The sequence below is a fragment of the Mobula birostris genome, chromosome 1 (genome assembly GCF_030028105.1).
Source record: "Mobula birostris isolate sMobBir1 chromosome 1, sMobBir1.hap1, whole genome shotgun sequence".
Taxonomy (NCBI): Eukaryota; Metazoa; Chordata; class Chondrichthyes; order Myliobatiformes; family Myliobatidae; genus Mobula; species Mobula birostris.
This window is the reverse complement of record NC_092370.1, coordinates 143,554,491-143,576,166: the sequence shown is the minus strand read 5'-3', so window position 1 is coordinate 143,576,166 and position 21,676 is coordinate 143,554,491. Positions and strand designations below refer to the sequence as shown.

Here is a 21,676-nt window from a genome sequence, read left to right as displayed (position 1 = left end):
GCATTGTGTGTGTGTGTGTTACTCTGCATTTCCAGCATCTATAGAATCTCAAGGCTTGTGTGTGTGTGTGTTTGATAATAAACGTGCTTTGAATCTTGAATCTTTGACCTCAGCAGGTCAGGCAAATAAATAAACTGTCGACGCTTCAGGACGCGACCCTTAATCAAGACTGAAAAGGAAGAGGGAGATGCCAGAATAAGAAAGTGGGAGGAGGAGAAGGTCAACCTACAGATTTCTCTTCACGCAAGGCGCTTCTCTCAGCTATTCAGGAGCAGAAGTAAATAAGCATGCGCAAGGATGGGCACGAGCCGCGTTCTCGGCGCCGGAAGTCGAGTGCGCGCACATAGGGGTGTGAGGGAGGTGACGTTGACTTCGGACGGCCGACTGTCAAAGCAGCGAAGAGAAGAGCTCTGGTTGTGGTTCGTGGGCAATGTCCGACCTGTGGGTGAGCAGTGGGTTCGGGGGAGGATTCACTGAGCTGCCGAGGGCTTGGCCGGCTGTCCTGAGCTGCTCGGCCGCGGGTGGCCCCTTGATTGTTCCGCCCAACGATCGGTGTAAAACTCATCTCCTCCCGGCTTGTCCCTGTGTGGAGCAGGGACAAACCGCACCTCCGCCCCAGGCTGAATCAACTTGCTGGGCCTGTAACTCTCACCCTGTATTTGGCTCTTGTCCAAGCTGATTTTTTTTTTGCCAAGTGTTTAAATCTGCGGAGCAAGTTATGAGGTGGGGTTTCCTTGAAGGCAGATGGTGAGAGGGCGATCATAGAGAGTAGGGATACAGGCTCTTCAGCACAGTTTAACCATGCCCACAGTGTTGCCCTACCAGAGCGACACCCATTTTCCTGCGCTTGGCCCACTTTTCCACTTTATATATCTACCCATATTTCTAAATGTCTTTTAAACCCTGCCATTGTAACTTGTCGCTAGCATTGCCTCCGACAGCTTGTTCCATATACCCACCACCCTGTCTGAGGAACAAACTGTCTCAGATTCCTTGTAAATCTTTCACCATCAATCTATGTTCTCTTGTCCTACCCTACCCTTGGGGAAAACAGTGAACATCCACCTTCGTTATACCCCTCATAATTTTATGAGTCTCTATAAGTCACCCTTCATCTTTCTCCTCTGTACCTCCCTTTGCAACTGGATCCTTGACTTCCTCATCGGGAGCACAGTCAGTGTGGATCGGATATAACGTCGCTGACAATCAACATTGGCACACCTCAAAGATGTGTGCTCTACTTCCTCTACACCCACAAACTGTGTGGCTAGACTTAGCTCAAACCCCATCTATAAATTCGCCGATGACGCAACCGCTGTTGGCAGAATTTCAGATAGTGACGAGGAGGTGTATGGGAGTGAGATAAATTAGCTGATTTGAGTGATGTCACAGCAACAACCTTAACGTTGGTAAGACCAAGGAATTAATTGTGGACAAACCCAACCTATTCGCTGCCCTAAACAATCGGAGTACTGGATAGGTTAATACTTAATCTAGGTTATTCTAGATTCTGAATTATTTGTTGTCATACTTCATTTCAAGACGGTAGAGAGTCAGCAAGGGCAGGGCTGATGGAGCGGTGAGATGATATTCTCTGTTACTACAGCAATTCCCTTTGACGCCTTGCTGACTGTCACATTACCACTGCATATAAAATTCCCATTCTTGGGTTTCAGATTTTTTTTTGCATCACAGTTTCTGTATCTCTGTAATCTGTTGTTTGTTTTGGCTTTTGTGCTCTGTCTGACCATGGGCAGCAGCGTTTCTCCAGCACTTGAACCCTTCTACTTTAATGATCCTTTCTAATTCCATCCCCAGCCTAAGTTAAGGGATCTTCTTTCTTGATTTTTCTATTTGATTTGGCTATTTTGCTTCCATTCTACTAATCCTTGTGTGCTTTTTTGGTTTTTGTTTATGGTGTCAAGTCAAATGTATTGTCATTTAACTATGTACGTGTATAATGTCAAACAAGACATGGTTTTTCCAGACCAGGATGTACACTTGTACACAACAACTGGACAATGAGAAATCCATTTTACTATGAGACAATGAGATTGTGCTTGTCTTCATTCAAGTGACTTTATGGTCTGTTTATTTTTTTCTGGAATTCAATGAAAATGGAAGCTTCCCAAAGTTACCTGGTATAACAGAGTTGCATGACTTTGACACCCAAAGCAACTGAACTATCAACTTGGTTTTGCTTTCGGTTTGAGTATGAAAATGGAGTCAAATCACCACTCTGATCATTGCAGCACTAAAATTATAGAATATCAATGGAAAAATGTTAGGGCATAAATACTTTAATATTGTACTTTGTTTAGAAGTGAAATATTAGTTTGTTTCATCTAGTATTCAGCTAGATCTCCTATGTACACAGTAACAGACTACAACAAACTCAGAGTGGATCAAAATATTAGCGTATTTATTACTTGTAATGGAAAGTCTACCTCCATACATTAAGTCGTCGGTAGGAGCTTCAATCTTACAGCTGAAAACAGATAATTCTTATACATTTACAGAGTCCAGTAAGTCATCCTTTAATTGCATTCTTTTCTTATCTGCATCCATCTTGAATGAGTCACATTTGTCTTTGAGGCTTCCCTCCCTTCCCCCAACAGCTTTGTTCTGTTTTTCTGTGCTGTCAAAACACTCCCTGCCATAAAACACATACCCTGCTATAGATTACATGCTTTCAAACTTCCCATCCAAACATATCAACAAACGAGCAAAGCACTCTGAGATCACACAGGTTCTGTTTTGTCACATTACATTTTATAAAAGTTTTAAGTTCATAAAGACTTCAGAATTACAGGTATATTTCTGCAGTTGACAAGTAAAATTATTATAGTAAACCATAGGATGTGTATCTTAATTCATGAAATTGAACACATTTGTAAATTTTGCATTTTAAATTTATAATTTGTATGCAAGTTCAGGATGTGCAAGAGAGAAAAAAATTATGGCTTATTTTGCCTTTACAGCACAACCATAGAAGGGAGCACCTGTTCAAATTATATTTGGTTCTGCAGTCCCGAATATTCTAGAAGACATTGGGTTTAATCATATGGAGAAAATGGGGACACCAGGCGCTGGAAGAAAACGGACACCTATCAAAGATAGATTCTCAGCCGAAGATGAAGCCCTGAGCCATATTGCCAGAGAGGTAGGTTGAATGTTCAAAGTTCATTTTGTTACATTTCTAGTCTGGTTATGATGCTGGATGTGCATAGGTAATCTAGCATATTATTTTACAAAACCCAGAGTAAAATTGAATCTTGACTTAAAAGAATTAAGATTTTCTTCGTATCTGGTGTGCAACACATTTCTGTCATTGGAAGGCAATGCTGTGATCTTTAGACATTCCTGGGCAATCTGAGTAAATGTTTATCAAATTAGAAGCTTTCCTTATACATGTCCTTTCATAAATTTTAATGGTATATGTATTTTATTTGAAAAGAGTTATACCTATTGTTTTCAAGTGTCCCAACCATGTGAAGATGACACAGGAAATTGGAGTAGGCCTTCTGTGAGCATGCTGCACCATTTCAAACGATTGTGACTGATCATCAAAATTTAGTATCTTGTTCTTACTTTCTCCCCACATCCCTTGAGGTTTTTACCCATAAGAATTTAATTCAGTTCATTGAGCATAGTTAATGGTTTGGCATCAAATCCCTTCTGTGGTTTAAAAAAAAAATTCATTTGTTTGAAGAAAGTTATCATCTGTTGTCCAGTCCATGCGCTGGAAGGTGAATCTGTTGAGCTGGAGTCCTTGGGGTGAGCCACATCTCTGTGAAGCAAAGTAGCAAAGTCATGTAATCTTGCTCTGAGGTCTTCATCTGTATTTTCCAGCAACTTTACATTAGCTAGGGGTTCATCTTGGAGTAGTGGGTAGGGCCCTGTGTTTCAATTTTATCTGGATCCAGACTGGCAATCACATTTCCTGAGAAAGTTAATATGTTCCCTAAGCCTCCAGCTGCTACACTTACTTCCTGGGTGGCTTGCCAATTGTGAAGATCATAGTTTTTTAAAAATATGACTTGAAACAATGTTTGTTATTGGAGTGCCCACAGTTACAGATTTCAGTTGTAGCAGTTCTGAATGGGAATATTAGCTGATTCTCTTGGCTGCTGTACAAAAAAATACACTGCTCCCTGGCACAATATTTAGATTAGAGTACAGATAAGTGTGAGGTGATGTATATTGGAAAGTCAAGCCAGCTAAGGACTTGTACTATGAATTATCTGGCATGGGCTGAATGCATGAAATTGGGACAAGCTGGGTGGTCACCGTGGTCAGAGATTGGCCTGAAGAGCCAGTATCCATTGCTCTGTGATCTGCTGTGGGGCTGGTTCCAACTCCCAACAATTTGAGCTTTTGGTTGAGACGTTGTCCTGGATACTTCTAATGCCTACAAAATTGAGATTGGTCAGGTGTATCTCAATGTTATGAATGCCATGCTCTTTATTTTCCAATTTTGCAGAACTGGAGATTAGCCAATGTTGTTCCTTAATTGAAGAAGGGAAATGGGGATAGTCCAGGGAATTACTGGTCGGTAAGCTTAACGCAAATGGTAGGGAGGTTATTGCAGATTTCTTAGGGATAGGATTTATGTGTATTTGCGAAAATTTAGCCTGGTTAGGGACAGTTAGCATGGCTTTGTGCAGCGCAAGTCTTGTCTTACAATCTTGATTGAGTTTTTTGTGGAGGCGACAAAGGTGATTGAGCGTAGGGTAGTGTATGTTGTCTGTGTGGATTTTAGTAAGACTGTGACAAAGCCCCTCTTGGTAGACGGTGTGATTGTTGCACTTTGGAACATGGTAAACTGTTAATGTTCATAGGGATCTTAGGGTCTGGGTCCGTAGCTCTCTGAAAGTGGCTATACGAGTTGATAAGGTGGTAAAAAAAGGCATATGGCATGCTTGCCTTTATTGGTTGAAGAACTGAGTTAAAGAGTCAAGAAGTTATGTTGTAGTCCTCATTGCTCCATTATGGAAAGTCAGGTGGTGGATACAGAATTCAAAGTTTTTGAATGCATGCGGCGTACAAAATAAGGTAGGTTATCTTGTAGCCTGGTTAGAAATGAGCAGGTATGATATTGTGTCATCACCGAGTTGTAGTTGGAAGGAGGTCACAGTTGGGAGCTTAACATCTAAGGATACACATTGTATCAAAAAACCAGGCAGGAGGGCATTGTTGGTTAAAAAAAAGTGAATCAAATCCTTAGAAGTGACATAGGACCAGAAGATAAGACCAGAAGACAGAGAAGTACTTAGTGCAACAAGTGTGCACCACTATTCTATCATGGCTGATTTATTCTCCTTTACAACCCTATTCTCTCACCTTCTCCCTGTAACCTTTGACCCGACTAAGCAATAATCGATCAACCTCCCCTTTAAGTATATTCACTGACTTGGCTTACCCAGCTGTCTGTGGCAATGAATTCCACAGACTCGCCATCCTCTGGCTTAATTAAATTCCTCCTCATCTAAATGGGTATCCCTGTATTCTGAGGCTATACCCTCTGGTCCTAGACTATAGAAAATATTCTCTCCACGTCCACTCTATCTAGGTCATGCGTACCACTAAAAAAAATGTCTTGTGGTTGGATGAGACTACAGTGGAACTTTCTGGCCTTAACACTCAAGCGGCACATGTGGCTTAAACCTAATACTGCGCATCAGCCCGATAACACAGCCCTACTGTAAAATACGGTGGAGGTAGCATCGTGCTATGGGGATGTTTTTCAGCAGCAGGGACTGGAAATCTGTTCAGGATTGATGGGAAGATGAATGTTGCTAAATACAGAAAGATCCTGGATAAAAACCTGCTAGCCTCTGCCAGGAATCTTAAACTGGGGAGGAAGTTCATCTTTCAGCAAGACAATGACCCAAAGCACAATGCCAGAACAACTATGGAGTGTCTTCAAATAAAGAAAATTAATGTCCTTGAGTGGTCCAGTCAGTCTTGACCTTAACTCCATCAAACATCTCTGGCAAGACCTCAGGATTACTGTCCATTGCCCCTTCCCAACTAACCTGTCACAGCTTAAGCAACTTTGCAAGGAAGAATGGACAAATCTTGCTCTACCACGTTGTGCAAAGCTGATAGAGACTTATCTAAAAAGACTGCTGGCTGTCACAAACAAGTGAAAATCTGCAGATGCTGGAAATCTAAGCAACACACACAAAATGGCTGGAGGATCTTAGAAGGCCAGGCTGCATCTATGGAAAAGAGTAAACAGTCGATGTTTTGGTCCAAGATCCTTCATCAGGACTTCAGGTTGTAATAGCTGTGAGAAGTGGTTCAACTAAGTGAAAGTTAGTCCGTAGGTTGTGGGAACATTTCAATGATGGGCCCAGTGAAGTTGAGTGGTTATCTTCTCTGGTTCAAGAGCCTGATGGTTGAGGAGTGATAAGTGTTCCTGACCTGGTGGTGTGAGTCCTGAGGCTTTGGAGTGTGCATAGATACACTGTCATAAGTGTAAACTGAGTAGAGCAGGGGGTTAAGCACACAGCCTTGTGGAGTACCTGTGCTGATGGAGATTGTGGAGGTGATATTGTTGCCAATCCAAACTGACTGGGGTCTGCAAGTGAGGAAATCGAGGATCTAATTGCACAATGAAGTTTTGAGGCCAAGGTCTTGAAGCTTATTGATTAGTTTTGAGGGGATGATAATATAGAATGCTGAGCTGTGGTTGATAAAAAGCATCCTAATGCATGTGTCTTTGCTGTCCAAATGTTCCAAGATTGAGTAAAGAGCCAAAGAAAAGGCATCTGCTGTGTACCTGTTGTGCTGGTTGGCAAATTAGAGCAGATCCAAGTCGTTTCTCAGGCAGGAGTTGATGTGCTTCATCACCAACCTCTCAACATATTTCATCACTGAGGATGTAAATACTACTAGACAATAGTCATTGAGGCAGGTTACCACATCCTTCTTAGGCACCAGTATAAAAATAAAGTCTGCTTGGAGCAGGGGGTACCTCAGACTGTCAATGCGAGAGGTTGAAGATCTCAGTGAACACTCCATCCAGTTGATCAGCACTGCTTTTCGTACTCGCTCTAGTATCCCATCTGGGCTGGATGGTTTCTGTGGGTTCACCCTCTTGTAGGATGCTCTCACTTTGGCTTCAAAGGTTGAAATCATTGGGTCTTCAGGCACTGTGGGAGTTTGTGATAATCCCTCCATGTTTTGACGGTCAAAGTGAGTATTGAAGGCATTTAATTCATCTGGAAGTGAAGCTGTTTTGTCACCTATGTCGCTTGATTTCACTTTGTAAGACATTATAGCACTCTAGCCCTGTCAAAGCTGTTGAGAATCCTCGAATGATTCAGATTTCATCTGGAATTGCCACTTTGCCCATGAGATGGCTTTCCAGCGATTGTACCTGGACCACTTGTAATTTTCTTACTTGGCAAACTTGAATGCCTCTGATCTGGCCTGCAGCAGATTGTAGATCTTATAGTTTCATCCAGGACTTCTGATTGGGGAAGACTGAATAACTTTGTGGGGACAATCTTGCTTGCAACTGTTTTTATAAAGACTGTGACAATCATGGTGTATTCATTCAGATCTACAAATGAGTCCTTGAACACAGCTCAGTCGACCAATTTGAAGCAATCCTGTTGCCGCTTCCCTGCTTCCCATGACCACCTTTTTGCGGTCCTGATCTCTGGAGCCTTGCTGTTTAGCCTCTGCCTGTATGCAAGTAGAAGTAATCCAGAAACTACTACTTAGTTGATGTACTACTTATTAGTTTATTTAATACTTATTAATCTCTTTCCAAACTCTTTAAAATCTGCTGACAGGAATCCAGTCAGTTTTATACCTATACTGTGGGTACTTGTGTGGACTGTGACCTATTTCTTCTATTCCTTACACATAGATCATTAAGCTCAGTAATCTGGAGGTGAACTCCAGCTGATGATACTTTCTTCAGATATGTGAGTTTTCAGTTTGTGGCTCTAAACCTATCTAAGTGGTGGTACTTTTATCCTACATATGGTCACTAAAAGCTTTTCACCATATTCATGCATATTCTAGGATTACCCCTTCCTTTCAGTCTGTGTTGCAATACCTCCATTTCTTCTGAGAATTGTAAACTCATCAAATTCAAAGGCAGCAGCTTGCTTTGTGGCCAGCAGAGCTGCTGCCTCCCAGGGTGAGTTTGGTTTGCACGTTCTTCTTGTGATTGTGGGTTTTCTCCGGCTGCTCCAGTTTCCTCCCACATCTCATGAGTCATTGTTAATAGATTCTAATTGTACTTGGTGTGTAGGTGAGTGGTAGAATATTGAGGGGAGTTGATGAGAATGTAGGGAGAATAAAAAAAAGGATTAATGTAGGATTAGTGTGAATGGGTGGTTGATAGAGCAGACGGTTGACAGTTGAAGGATCTGTTCCTGAGCTATTTTAGTCAGATATGTTTATACTTTATACTTTATTGTCACCAAACAATTGATACTAGAACGTACAATCATCACAGCGATATTTGATTCTGTGCTTCCCGCTCCCTGGATTACAAATCGATAGTAAATATTAAAAATTTAAATTATAAATCATAAATAGAAAAATAGAAAGTAAGGTAGTGCAAAAAAAACTAAGAGGCAGGTCTGGATATTTGGAGTCAGGATCCGTTCAGCAGTCTTATCACAGTAGGAAAGAAGCTGTTTCCAAATCTGGCCGTATGAGTCTTCAAGCTCCTGAGCCTTCTCCCGGAGGGAAGAGAGACGAAAAGTGTTGTGGCTGGGTGGGTGGTGTCCTTGATTATCCTGGCAGCACTGCTCCGACAGTATGCGGTGTAAGATGATCTTGTATTTTGAAATATACCATGAAATGTGTCATTTGTGATGTTTTAGAGGCAGCCACACATTCCAGCACTAACATAGCATGCCTACAATACCACAGAGCAACACAAGCAGCAGCAACAAAACAAGAAAACAACAGCAAAACAAGCTCCTTTCCCATCCTTCCACATATACCCAGACAGGCATCCAACCTCAATACAGTTAATCTCCCAGCCTCCAGTCCTTGTCCCCGAATTCTGTGACTCACAGTTACTGGATCTCCAGCTTTGGACTTCACCCCAGGATGCTGATCACGGACCTCAATCTCTGGACTTGCATGAACCTTCCTTCTGGGGTGCATGGGCTCTCATGATTCCTTCCGTGCCCGGGACTTGCTGCTGACTTTCAACCAGAGATTGGTCTCTAACCTAAGATCGCTGCTCTCCTCAGTGCGTGTACTTCTTGGATCACTGACATTTGAACATGGAAAGCTTTGACCTGGACTTGAACTCCTGCCCAGACTCTTCATTTACTACCCTGACTACCCAGTTTATCCCTCTAAGCCCTAACTTGACTCGTAAATCTCCCCTCTGGGCCCAAATGGCCAAATATCTATAATGGACACCCTTAAATTCTCTTCCTAATTTGAGACGAGTGATATCCTGCCATTGTTGCTTTTTCAATTTTATTTTTACCAGCCTTCCAAATACATATTCTCATGTACTTTAATCCCATCTAAATTACTAGTCTTGTTTATTGTTCTATAATTTGCTTATTTTGTTCAGACTAATGAAGAATATTTTTTCTATTTTGCACAAGGGATCAGATTTTTTGCTCGATAATTTACCTTGCCTTTCTGTTCTCCTAACATTTTATGTTTTACATGTTTACATAAAACTTTGGATTCTGTTTTGTGATAGCCACTAATGCACCTTGATCTTTTTTATGACATTCTCCTCTTTGGGATTCTACATGTAGATAGATTTTGTGTTCCCAACTCATTCAACATTTTCTGTTTGTCTGTGAACTCAATGTAGTTTAAATTGGAACGATGCAATTGAAAATTGAAAAGAAAATTCAAATGGGTGGATTGCATAAGTTTGTCTATTTTATTAATCTAATTCCTGTTCAGTCAATTTTGTACCACCGATGACAAAATCTGCCATGAAAATGTGTTGAAATAACAAATGTAGTTTGCATTTTAACTTAAAATATCTCATTCATATATTCTGCTGTTCCCCTCTCAAACAAATATACTGCTTTTGGGTACGATAGTGGAGGATGGCCTCTCAGAAAAAAATTGAAAGCATTAGCCAGATCATTGGCACCAGGTGTGGCTCTGATACAGAGCAGGGGATGGTGGAGATGAGAACTATAGTGGTTGGAAACTTGATAGTCAGGGGAAAATATGGAAATTCTTGGGTGCGAATGAGACTACATGATGGTATGTTGCCTCCCAGGTACAAGGGCCAAGTTTGCAGTATGTTCTCAAGGCAGAGGGTGAGGAGATAGAGATCAGTGTCCACATTGGTAACGCTGGTATAGGTAGGAAAAGAAGGATTATAACCTTTGGTTTACTGATGTGTTTATGAGGGTAGGAATTAGAGGATTAGGCAGATGAATATGTATCTGCGGGGCTGGTGTAGGAGTAAGGGACATTTTGTACAGTTGGGATCTCTTCTGGGGCAGAGGTAAACTGTACAAGAGGAATGGGTTACACCTGAACTAAAGGGGTCTGTTTTCCTGCTGGGAAGTCTTGCTGGTGCTAGTCTGTCAGGGGATGGAGCCCAAAGTTTAGTGCGGCAGATAAAAAAGTTGAAGCAGATAAAGCAAGCATGTTTAGTAGGCAGATCAGATAGGAGCAGGAAGGTGAGTCTGGAAGCTTGGAAAGGCTTAAGTGCCTTTATTTTAATGCATAATGCATGACAGGTAAGGCAGATGGCATAGGCATGTTATAGCTATCACACAAACATTGTTAAAGGCTGGGCAGGACTAACAATCCAGTGTTCCGGACTAGAGCTGCCTTGGGTATGATTATGGTGGGGGTAAGGGAAAGAGGGAATTGCGTCTTTAATTAGGAGGAATGCCAGTAACTAACAGAGGATATATCTTGGAAATTGTTAATTCAGGCTATAAGGGTGGAAAGTAGAAATAAGAAGGGAGTGATCTTTTTGATGGGATTATACAATAGTTAGCAGGAATTAGAGGGTTAACTGTATAGGGAGATTGCAAATAATTGTAAAAACAATTTGTAATGGCAAATGATTTGAACTTCCCTAATATTAACTGGGACAGCCATAGTGCTAGGGCCTGGATCGATCCAGGAAACATTTCACAGGCAACATATAGATGACCCTACGAGAGACAGGGCAACACTAGATTTCTTCTTGGGAAATGAGACAGGACTGAAGTGTCAGCCGGAGAGCATTTTTGGACCCATGTCTATATCATGAGAGATAGGACTGGTCCACAAGTTGAAGGTGGAAAATGGCATAAGGCCAATTTTGATGGAATTAAATGGGAGCTTGCAAAAATTGATTAGGAGAGGCGGTTTGCAGGTAAATGAGTGCCTGACAAGTAGAAGGCTCTTAGCTGATAGGAAGAGTTCAGGAACAACATGTTCTTTGAGAGTGAAGAGCAAGGCTGGCAGAGTTGTGGGATTCTGATTCAGGAAGGTCATTAAAGTTGAGAGGCATTGAAGTTGAGAGGTCCTGGCCTGCTGCGTTCACCAGCAACTTTGATGTGTGTTGCAGGACATTAAAGTTCTGGTCAGGGAAAGGGAGACATATGCCAAGTACAGAGAGCTGGGATCAGAAGAATTCCCTTGAGGAGTATAAAGGATGTAGGGGTATTGGGGGAGCAAAAAGTGACACGAGAGTACTTTGGTAGGTATATTAAGGGAGAGAATAGGGCCCCTTAAAGGATCAATGTTTGTCTCTGTGGAACTACAGGAGATGAATTTTTGAATGTTTCTTGTCTGTATTTACCATGAAGAATATGATCATGGAAGCTGGGAATCCTGGGAAGAGCACGTATCCACATACAAAAGAATTGGTAGTCTTGAAGTATACAAAGTTAGATAAATCCCTGGGGTCTGACCAAGTGTACCTGAGGATACTGTGTTAAGGTAGGGAAGAAATTGTTAGACCCTTTGTCGAGATACTTGTCATTAGCCACGAATAAGATACCAAAGTGTGGCTAATGCTGTGCCATTATTTAAAAATAGACTGCAAAGACTGGTCTGCCTAATATCAGAGGTGGGTAAGTTTCTGGAGGAGATCCTGAAGGACAGGATCCACCTGCATTTGGAAAGGCTTGGACTCATTATTGATGGTCAGCATGGCTTTATTTGTGGGGAAATTGTGAGTTTTTGGAAGAGGTGACCTAGAGGGCTGATAAGGGCAGGGCAGTTCATGCTCTCTCCATTTTAAGAAGGCATTTGACAAAGTCCTACATGGTAGGCTGATCTGGAAAGTTGGATTAAATGAGATCCACAATGTGCATGCCAGTTGGAGACAGAATTGACTTGGTGGAAAGAGTCAGAGATTGGTTGAGGAAAGTTGTTTTTCAAACTGGAGGCCTGTGACCAGTGTGCTGCAGTGATGATTGCTGTGTTCCCTGTTATGTGTCAGATATATCAATGATTTGGATGAGAATAGAGTTGGCATGGTTTGTAAATTTGCGGATGACAGCAAAATTAGTGATAGAGTGGACTGTGAAGAAACTTGTCTAAGATTATATAAGGATCTTGAAATTAATTCTGGCAAGAGAATAGCGTTGCATTTTGGAAAGACAAACCAGGGCAGAAGTTGGGCAATAAATGGTAGTGCCCTGAGGGGTGTTGTACAACAGAGATCTATAGGTACAAGGGCATAGTTGCTTAACAGTGTCGACATAAGTAGACAGAGTGATAAGTGATTCATGTCTTGCACCTTTTGTATATTTGAAGCTTAAATTGAGAATCGTGTTGAAACTTAGGGTACGTCCACACTACGCCGGATAATTTTGAAAACAAAGCTTTTTCTCTTTGTTTTGCCCTCCCGTCCACACTGAGCCGGCATTTTCAGCCCCCGAAAACAGAGATCTTCGAAAACACTCTCCAGAGTGAATAAATCTGAAAATGCTTAATATCCGGCGTAGTGTGTACGGGGTAACCGGAGAGATTTTAAAACGCTGTCATGACAACACCACAACAACAATGCTTTTTTCTGCTTCTGCTTGGTACTGCGCAAGCTGTTATAACGCACAGTCGGTGTGAACGGCATGAGAGTTAAATTGTAAAGTGAGCTTTTTTGACTATTTAAAAACGCTGTCATGATGTGCCAGAACAGATGTTCGTTGTTTTCTTGAACGCCACCACCTAACAATTTCAGAACAGACGGACGAGACTGAAGCCAATTGACCCATAGCTTACTGAATTAATAAGTATACTCACTTCGCCCTGTTTTCTGTCCTTGCTTGTATGAAGGTGGTTTACCTATTTATGCAAGTACTTCTCTGACAATAGATGTGTAACAGCCTAATGTAACATTGTATGGAAATACAAGATAATGCTGATGCAGACGTTTTATACATTTAACAAGGTGCTTTATTAATGTAACAGAGTTAATCAGTTTTTCAACGTTGGTTGTCAGCCAGGTCGTACTGTCCGTGAACTTCCTGTCGGTTGCCTCCATACGCTCCAGTATTTGTTTTTTTTAAGTTTTAAGTCCTCCTTTGCGAGAGCCAAGAGCAATTCCTTTAAAGTTTTCCTACTCTGTAACTGGACAAACGCGCACAAAGTATATCGTTTCCTCTTCGCTTGTTTGCTGTGTGTGTCGTGCGCATGCCCAGTAGGAGGAGATTCGCCCAAATATCCACCTAATGTGGACGGAGATATTTTGAAAAAGGCTTAGTGTGGACGCCTGTCGTTTTTACTCGAAATCGGCATTTTCAAAATTACCCAGCGTAGTGTGGACATAGCCTTAGAATTGAAGAACTGTTTTCCTCGTGACTATGTTGTGATGATAATGATATTTAAACTGTGGAAAATCTATTCCTTGGAAAGCCATTTTATTTTTGCAAAGTTACATTTGTGTGAAGAATTGTTTAATCTTAGATCAATTTTGAGTATTTTTGAATTACTCGTGTTAAAATTGTTTACAAATCTTGGATTAGGTAAACTAAGGCCATGGTAGCTTTCAGGGGCATTCTTAATCAACAACATGGTAAAGAATATTTTTATATAGATATTGAACTTAACTATTTCTTCATACTTTGAATCTTTTAAAAATTAATTTGTGTTAAGGGAAAATTGCCTTTAATTTTCAATGACCTGTATTTCTGTGCGTGGTTGAAAGAGCTAAATATAATTTATATTTTGAAATGCTATTTTGGCTGATGCCTCAGCTGCTGGAAGCTTTGGAATTGATGCTGGACAGGAATCATTGAAAGAGGGACCGCAAGGTTTTTGTGGTTTTCTTTGTTCATTTCCCTTTTACTACAAACGTTTGGCTTTTGTTACACTAGTAACCTATTGCTTTTATACCTTCATGGAGCTACCTTATTCTAACTATGCATTTTACTGTATATTTTAATGTATGTGTGACAAATTATGGAACTCAACCAATCAATTTTCTTTGCTTTTTTGTAGGCAGAGGCCAGGCTTGCAGCCAAACGTGCAGCCCGAGCAGAGGCAAGAGATATTCGTATGAAAGAACTGGAGCGGCAGCAGAAGGAGGTATGGGAAGGCATGCTTTCTGAGTGCCTGAAGAAAGTAAGGTGCAGTGAGTAATGAAAATTGGCATGGTCATCTGCCAGGCACTTCAGTAGAATTAAAGCAACAGTGTTGTGAAATTGAGAAGATTGTAAGATATTGTTTAAATCATATTTGCAAGTTGGGACACATGATTTAGCTTGGTTCTGAATGAGATACAGGAAGAAATACCATCTTTCATGCCTGCACCACATTTTCTAACCATCTTGAATGTTGTGGCAGTGTTTATTGCCACTCAAGGAACCCCTAGACAATGTTGGTACGTTCCTTTTTGATCTGCTGTAAACTGTATTGCATGAAAGCTTGTATACAGAAGACATTGCATGTGGGTAGCCCTAGCCTCAGCCAAAAAAAGATATATTTTTGATGGTACGTTGTCTGTGAATCATTCATCCCAAGTGTTTTTGTGGAGAACTGCAATACATCGTGTATGGGTCTTTGAGTGACATGCTGACCTAATTTTCCATTTGCACCTTATAAGTATTAAGTGTTTTGAACAGTTGATTCGAACTGGTTCTTCATTTCTTGTTTCATTCAGTTAGATACTTATCTTTCATTTGTGTTCCTTTTTTTCATGGTATTCTTTTTGGCTGACTTGCAAGCATCAAATTAAATGCTTTTTAAATGTAATTATGTTTATGGATGCACTGAAGTAAACAAATTATTTAGCAATATTCCTATATTTTATAATTATTTAGAATCTATTATTATGCCAGTCCTTGAATGAGGTGTTGGGTTTTTAAAGGAAAAGTTGTTGGAATGTTTTTCAAAATTGTGGGTTTTGCTGTGTCTAGATGTATTGGTTGTAAAAGTACGTGCAGAATCATTCAGAAGACAAATGTTGCATTGGCAAATTTCGAGGGTTAAGGAGTACATAGGAGAGGATATTTTATGTAAGTTGTATAGAGCCTTAGCTAGATCTGCTGAATTTCAATGGGTACTGCATTTCAGGAAGGTTATCTGAGTCTTGGTGGGAGGGTGTACAGCATGCATTCACCAGAATCGTATCAGGCTCTGAAAGGACAATAGTATTTCTTGTATAAATTGTGATAGACACTGACACAGCTTTGGAGGGAAGTCAAGCATATTTTGGTCAGACAAACTGTAATGTGTACTCCTCCACATTACTCTTTTTAAACTGTTGTGATTGTTTTTCATTGTTTATGGAAGATTATCAGAATATGGAGCATATGTATCAAAGGTTTAATAGTCTAATAAGTAATTAAATGGTCAAATTGACTTGAATTAAATGATGTTTTCCTTATTTGTCTTGTAAACGAACAAAAATGACTCAGTTAATCTGAGTTTAGCATTATAGCTGAGCCTCAGAAAACTGTAGCAATAAGAATGGCAAACATTTGAATTTTTTGACAAACCATTCTGTTCAGCCAACCAATCTTCTGGGCATGTGCTAAATATAATTATGTAACTGTGCACACATCATGTTTTGACAGAGTCATGGCACTTATTCACCTGGACTATGTGAGGTACTTGGTACATTTATTTGAAATACTGGAAAACGGGGTGGAGTGGTGGACATGCCCTCTTGTCAGTACGCAAGTCTTTAACAATTCCATAATAAAGTAATAGCTCACTAAGTGACTTGTATAGCTTCTGAAACTGCTTGTGATGATTTGATCTTCAATATCTTAAAGCAAAATTGTGTAGGAAAAACATGAAAATCTGAGCTCTCAGGATGTTGTAGCACTGCTTACTAAACACAAATTAAAGTTGGAGCATGTGCCCAAACAGAACTGAAGCTTGCTTTTCCATTGTGTATCAGTAGTGCTCTGATCTGTCAGTGTTTCCTTTTCCTCTCTCAAGTAATTTTCTTTTTCTTTTAACTTCTTTGTGTAGATTTATCATTCATCTGACAGAAAATGGGGAGAAATTCACCAGTGGATGGTATAAAGCCTGGTGTTGGTTGTTACTGTGCAGTGGTGGCTGATGTTTAACTTACTAACAAGTATAATTTGAGTGTATTTGTTTACTTGGAATTATCTGAATTAACAGCTTTATTTTAGGTTTTCAGTCTAATAAATGCTAATACATGCAGGATATAGAATTTATACATTACAATTTGAGTGTCACAAATAAATGAAAATAAATTCAAAATTTGAATGTACTCTTCTGATTGAGCCCTGCCTCATTTATTTTAAATACTTGTTCAGGAGACCTCTTCCTCAACAATTAGTTTCAATTTCTTGAGAAGATAATTTGCTGTTATAGCCTATTCACTTATGTACCCCTGCAGGATGAATAACATGCTAATTTTCACATGTCTTGAAACATTCAAATCCACTGTGGATGTCACTGAAAATATCAACATTTTCAAGATGGTTCCAAACAGTTTTAAGGATCAAACCTCCTCTGAGGATTGATACTGCGTTGGATTCTTTCAATAGGCTAAAAATGACCTAGCACCCTCTTGGATCAAAAATTAACTCAGGGACTTGAACTTTTAATTTTGGCCCTTTAACAACATGCTTACCTCTGGTTCTATTATCTTCATTATAACTTTTCCACCCTTAGTAACATAATGTAGTTCTGGGGTTAATGCTTACAGCACTACCCTTTAATTTGCTACGTTTTTAAGATTTTTTTTACATTGTTGTTGCTATGAGATTTAATGAATGGCTGATGACCATCAAATGAACAAATTTTCATTTGTATTAACAAAATCTAACTTAATTTTAGCGCCAAGAGCTGGCCATTATTTCTTGGAGGAGGAGCAATCTTAGGGACTACTTGGGTATTTTGAATCTTAATAACAAGCAGAGCTCTGTAACCTTGACAAATTATGGTTGGATAGGTTGGCATATTTTTGCTGGAGTAAGGTAAGGCTTACAATGTGTACCCCAAAGACTCAGTGGTATTAAAATGAAATCTCATGACTCAAACTCCTGCACATTATACACCTATGGCAAGTTTGGGAAGGGATTGGAAGTCTGATGCTCTGCTGTGAATGTCATTAATATTTTTTAGTACTTGAGCATGTATCACTGAAATACACTCAGTGGCCACTTTAGTAGATACCACTTGTACCTAATTAAAGCGGTCACCGGTCCTGCTTGGTGGCGCAATAATATCAGCACCAGACTCTGGAGCGAAGGTTCCCGAGTTCGAATCCAAGTCGGGTTGAGTGTCGAGCTAGCAACTTGGCCTCGTAAAAACAAGAATAGCTTGCTACAGAAGCACCGTCATGACGGTGCCCCGATAACTCCACTGCCGAGTTAAGGGCTTAAAGAAGAAGAAAGTGGTCACTGAGTTTATGTTCGTGGTCTTTAGCTGCTGTAGTCTATTCACTTCCAGGTTTGACGTGTTTTGCGGACTAGAATATAGAAAGAAGTAAGGAAACTTCACAAAGCATTGGTCAGACCACATTTGGAGTATTGTGAGCAGTTTGTGGCTCCATATCGAAGAAAGGATGCCCTGGGATTGGAGAGGTTCCAGAGGAGGTTTATGCGAATGATTCCGGGAATAAAAGGGTTAATGTTTAATGTCTCTGGGCCTGTTTAGATAGAGTAGTCATGGAGAATATGTTTCCAACATTGGGGGAGTCTAGAATCAGAGGGTACTGCTTCAAAATAGAGGGAGCTCCACTTAGAACAAGGATGAAGAGAGACTTCTTTAGCCAGAAGGTGCTAAATCAGTAAAATTCTTTCCCACAGGAGGCCAATTCATTAACTATATTTAAAGTGGTGGTTGCTAGTTTCGTAATTTGTAAGGGCATTAGTGGTTATGGGGAGAAGGCAGGAAAATACAATTGGGAGGCAAAATAAATCAGCTTTGGTTGAATGGTGGACGGACGTGATGGACAGAGTCTTAATTCTGCTTCTATAACTTAAAGACCTTTTGGTCTAAATTAGCTCAGTTCCATTTAGTCTCTTGCAGCTTTATGCATGTTTATGTTTTACTTTAGCTACTAATCATATATCCTTTATCTTTCTCTACCTATTTTTTAAAATTACATTTCTATTTTCTATTTTATTTTGCACAATTCTCATCTGCATTAATTTGATCGCATGTATCTTAAACCACATTTTTTTGATCAATTTTAATTTCATTTGAAAGAATTCAAACTTTGTTTCATTTTCTTTCCTTCTTGAGGTATTGTTCAAAGTTCAAAGGAAATTTATTGAGTATATGTCACCATACATGAGATTCATTTTCTTTCAGGCATTCACAGTCGAACAAATAAATGCAATAGAGTTTAAAAAAAAGCTACAGACAAAGACTGACAAACAACCAATGGGTAAAAGAAGACAAACTGTGCAAATTAAAAACATAATAATTATTTATAAATAAATAGATAGATAGATAAATAGATAGGTAGGGTAAATAAATAATACTGAAAATCTGAGCTGTAGAGTCCTTGAAAGTTAGTCCATAGGGTGTGGAATCAGTTCAGAGTTGAGATGAGTGAAATTATCCATACTGGTTTGGGATTGGAGGGTAATAACCGTTACCCTTAAGAGCAGAGCTGAGGAGGAATTTATTTAGCCAGAGTGTGTTGAATCTGCATAATTCTTTGCCATTGGAGGCTAATTAATTAGGTATATTTAAAGTCAGTGGTTCCTAATCTGGGGTCCATGGACCTCTCAATAAAGCTCCATGGCATGAAAAAGGTTGGGAACCCCTGATTGAACTGGTGGTTGTTAGCTTCATGATTAGTAAGATCTAATTACCAATTAGCCCTTACAAATGGTAGTGTGGGACCTTAAGCTCCTTTACCTCCTGTCTGACAATGGTAGCAAGAAGGGAGCATAGCTTGGATATTGGGGGTCCTTGATAATGGATGCTGCTTTCCTTGTAGATGTATTTATTGGTGGGTTTAGACTTTACCTACACTTTCTTCTCGTAAAACGTTCCCTCTTTCCAATTAGTTTTTGACACTGAATCCACATGTATCAGATTGAATTTATTTCCTCATGTTGGAGCACACTTCACTTTGCTGCACATTATTCCAATAATTGATCCATTACTGCATTACTGCTTCCTTCCTGGTTGTCTCTGGACAGATGCTACTGATCTGCTGAGTATCCCCATTATCTTGTGTTTTATTTCTGCTTCATTGTTTAAAGTTCAAAGTAAATTTATTATCAAAGTGTATATATATGTCACCATAAACAACCCTGAGATTCATTTACTTACAGGTACATTCAATAAATCCAATAACCACAATAGAATCAACAGGGCAGACAACCAGTGCGCAAAGTACAAATTGTGCAAACACGAAGAGAAAGAAAAAAAGACTAATAAATAACTAAGTAATAAATATTGAGAACATGGGATAAAGAGTCCTTGAAAGTGAGTCCATGGATTGTGGAATTGTCCATGGAGTCCAGTGATGGGGCAAGTGAACTTATTCCCTCTGGTTCAGGAGCCTGGTGGTTGAGGGGTAATGACTGTTTCTGAACCTGGTGGTGTGAATCCTGAGGCTCCTGTGCCTTTTTCCTGATGGCAACATAAATGAAAAAGCATGGGCTGAATGGTTGGGGTCCCTGATGATGGATGCTGCTTTCCTGCGACGATGCTCCCTGTAGGTGTTCTCAGTAGTGGAAAGAGCATAATCTAAGATCTTGTATTTAGGGAATTGCACCTCCTCTTTACCATTTTATGTGGTCACATTACTGTTATGTATTGTGTTCATTAAGTCACTGATACTACCACTCATACTTAATTATTCCTGCATCTTTCATTGCTAACTGTTAACTTGGGTGCACTCTCCTAAAGCTTACATTATGGCAATCAGACACACCCTCAAACTGAAAAGGAGGCAAGGTGAAAACAGATTCTCCACTTATTTGGTTAATGTTTTATGAAATCTGACAGGTGTAATCAAGCTTAACAGGTGATGACTCAGTTTAATTTGTGCAAGTTGTGCTGCACTTAACCATTTACTTGATCTAGTCTCAAAGTAGTTTTAATCTTTTGCTGTAAAGTAGACAATCCATTGTAAGTTGTTGGTAGTTTTCTAGTGTCTTCTATTTAACAGTGTGTATCAGTTGATCAGAAAAAGCGATTTTTGACAAATGGTTGGAGTGCTGTGCTTTAATAATCACATAAATCAAATTCTGTGGACTGTTCTTTGCTGATCTTCTCTACTTCCAAGATAACCTCTCTCTCTTTGTGCATGATTATTATTGAAATATATTTAGCTTAATTTGTTCATCTTAATGAACTTGTACATCATTTGGTTGTTTGATATCTGTTCATTTGATGTTTGCTGTCTCCTTCCCAGGAGAATGCAGAACGTGCTAAGCATTCTATTAGGCCTCACCGACATCACCTGGTTTGTACACCTTGTAAAAATCACTTTTTGGAGTTAATACCAGCTCTATCTGTTCTCATTTATTTTCTTTTTATACTTATCAGGCAGCCAATGATGCCCTGTCTGTTCGAAGTTATAGCAGCCCAAGGGTTAGTACTTCAATTCTATCAATGATTCTGGTCAGACTTCTCAAGTACATCTTATATTTAACTGAATAAGACATTTATGGTACACTGGCTATAATTTGTCTCCAAAGTTGGTCTACGAATGAACAGTAATTCTGACAAAAGATTGAGGCTGAGGAGATGGTGGTGGCGTCATTGTCCAAACACTGAAGTAGGGATCTTCAGTCTATGCTGCTGGACAAAACTATTTCTTTTAGCAAAAAGCAAGGAATGAAAGTGGATGAAAAACTATTTGTTGGGTTGTCAATATCTGCAGTGTAATAACTTATGACTATGTTAAATTGCTGTCCTGCCTAAATGCTATCAAAAAGCCAGAATGAGAGCAGATGAGGAGCTATTTTCAGTAAAGTTTCAGCAGTGATAGTTGCTGTCTAGGTTATGGATTAGAATGTCATCTAGTCATAAGGACTAGAAAGAAGCCCTTTGGCCCACCGTGTCTGTGCCCAACCTAAGTAAATTCCATTGCCTATATTTTTCCTGTATCCCTTTAAATCTTTCCTATCCCAATATCTATCCAAGTGCTTTTTAAACTTTGTAATTTTACCCCCCTCTACTACTACCTCACCCACCATCCAGTATCGTTGGGAGTAAAGGTTTTTCTTTAAACCTGTTCTCTGTAGTATCCTATGAACAGGACAGTGACCATTCTTATTATTTACACCCCTCATAAAGCTCTTTA

The 21,676-nt window shown here is 39.8% G+C and overlaps 1 protein-coding gene across 21 annotated transcripts in view; it reads left to right on the top strand.

Annotated features, from left to right (window-relative positions):
* Positions 1 to 340: 340 nt before the first annotated feature.
* The window catches only part of lrrfip2 (leucine rich repeat (in FLII) interacting protein 2), a 125,472-nt gene continuing 104,136 nt past the window's right edge, over positions 341 to 21,676 (top strand). For 13 of the 21 annotated variants that reach the window (XM_072263284.1, XM_072263266.1, XM_072263257.1 and 10 more), the window contains exons 1-7: positions 341 to 445; positions 2,982 to 3,163; positions 14,416 to 14,502; positions 15,993 to 16,025; positions 16,396 to 16,443; positions 20,783 to 20,833; positions 20,917 to 20,961. In XM_072263284.1, the coding sequence (XP_072119385.1) occupies positions 3,065 to 3,163; positions 14,416 to 14,502; positions 15,993 to 16,025; positions 16,396 to 16,443; positions 20,783 to 20,833; positions 20,917 to 20,961 (363 nt within the window). In that variant the 5' untranslated portion in view covers positions 341 to 445; positions 2,982 to 3,064. The remainder of the gene's footprint in view (positions 446 to 2,981; positions 3,164 to 14,415; positions 14,503 to 15,992; positions 16,026 to 16,395; positions 16,444 to 20,782; positions 20,834 to 20,916; positions 20,962 to 21,676) is intronic. The other 8 variants (XM_072263312.1, XM_072263186.1, XM_072263148.1 and 5 more) reach the window with 4 other exon arrangements.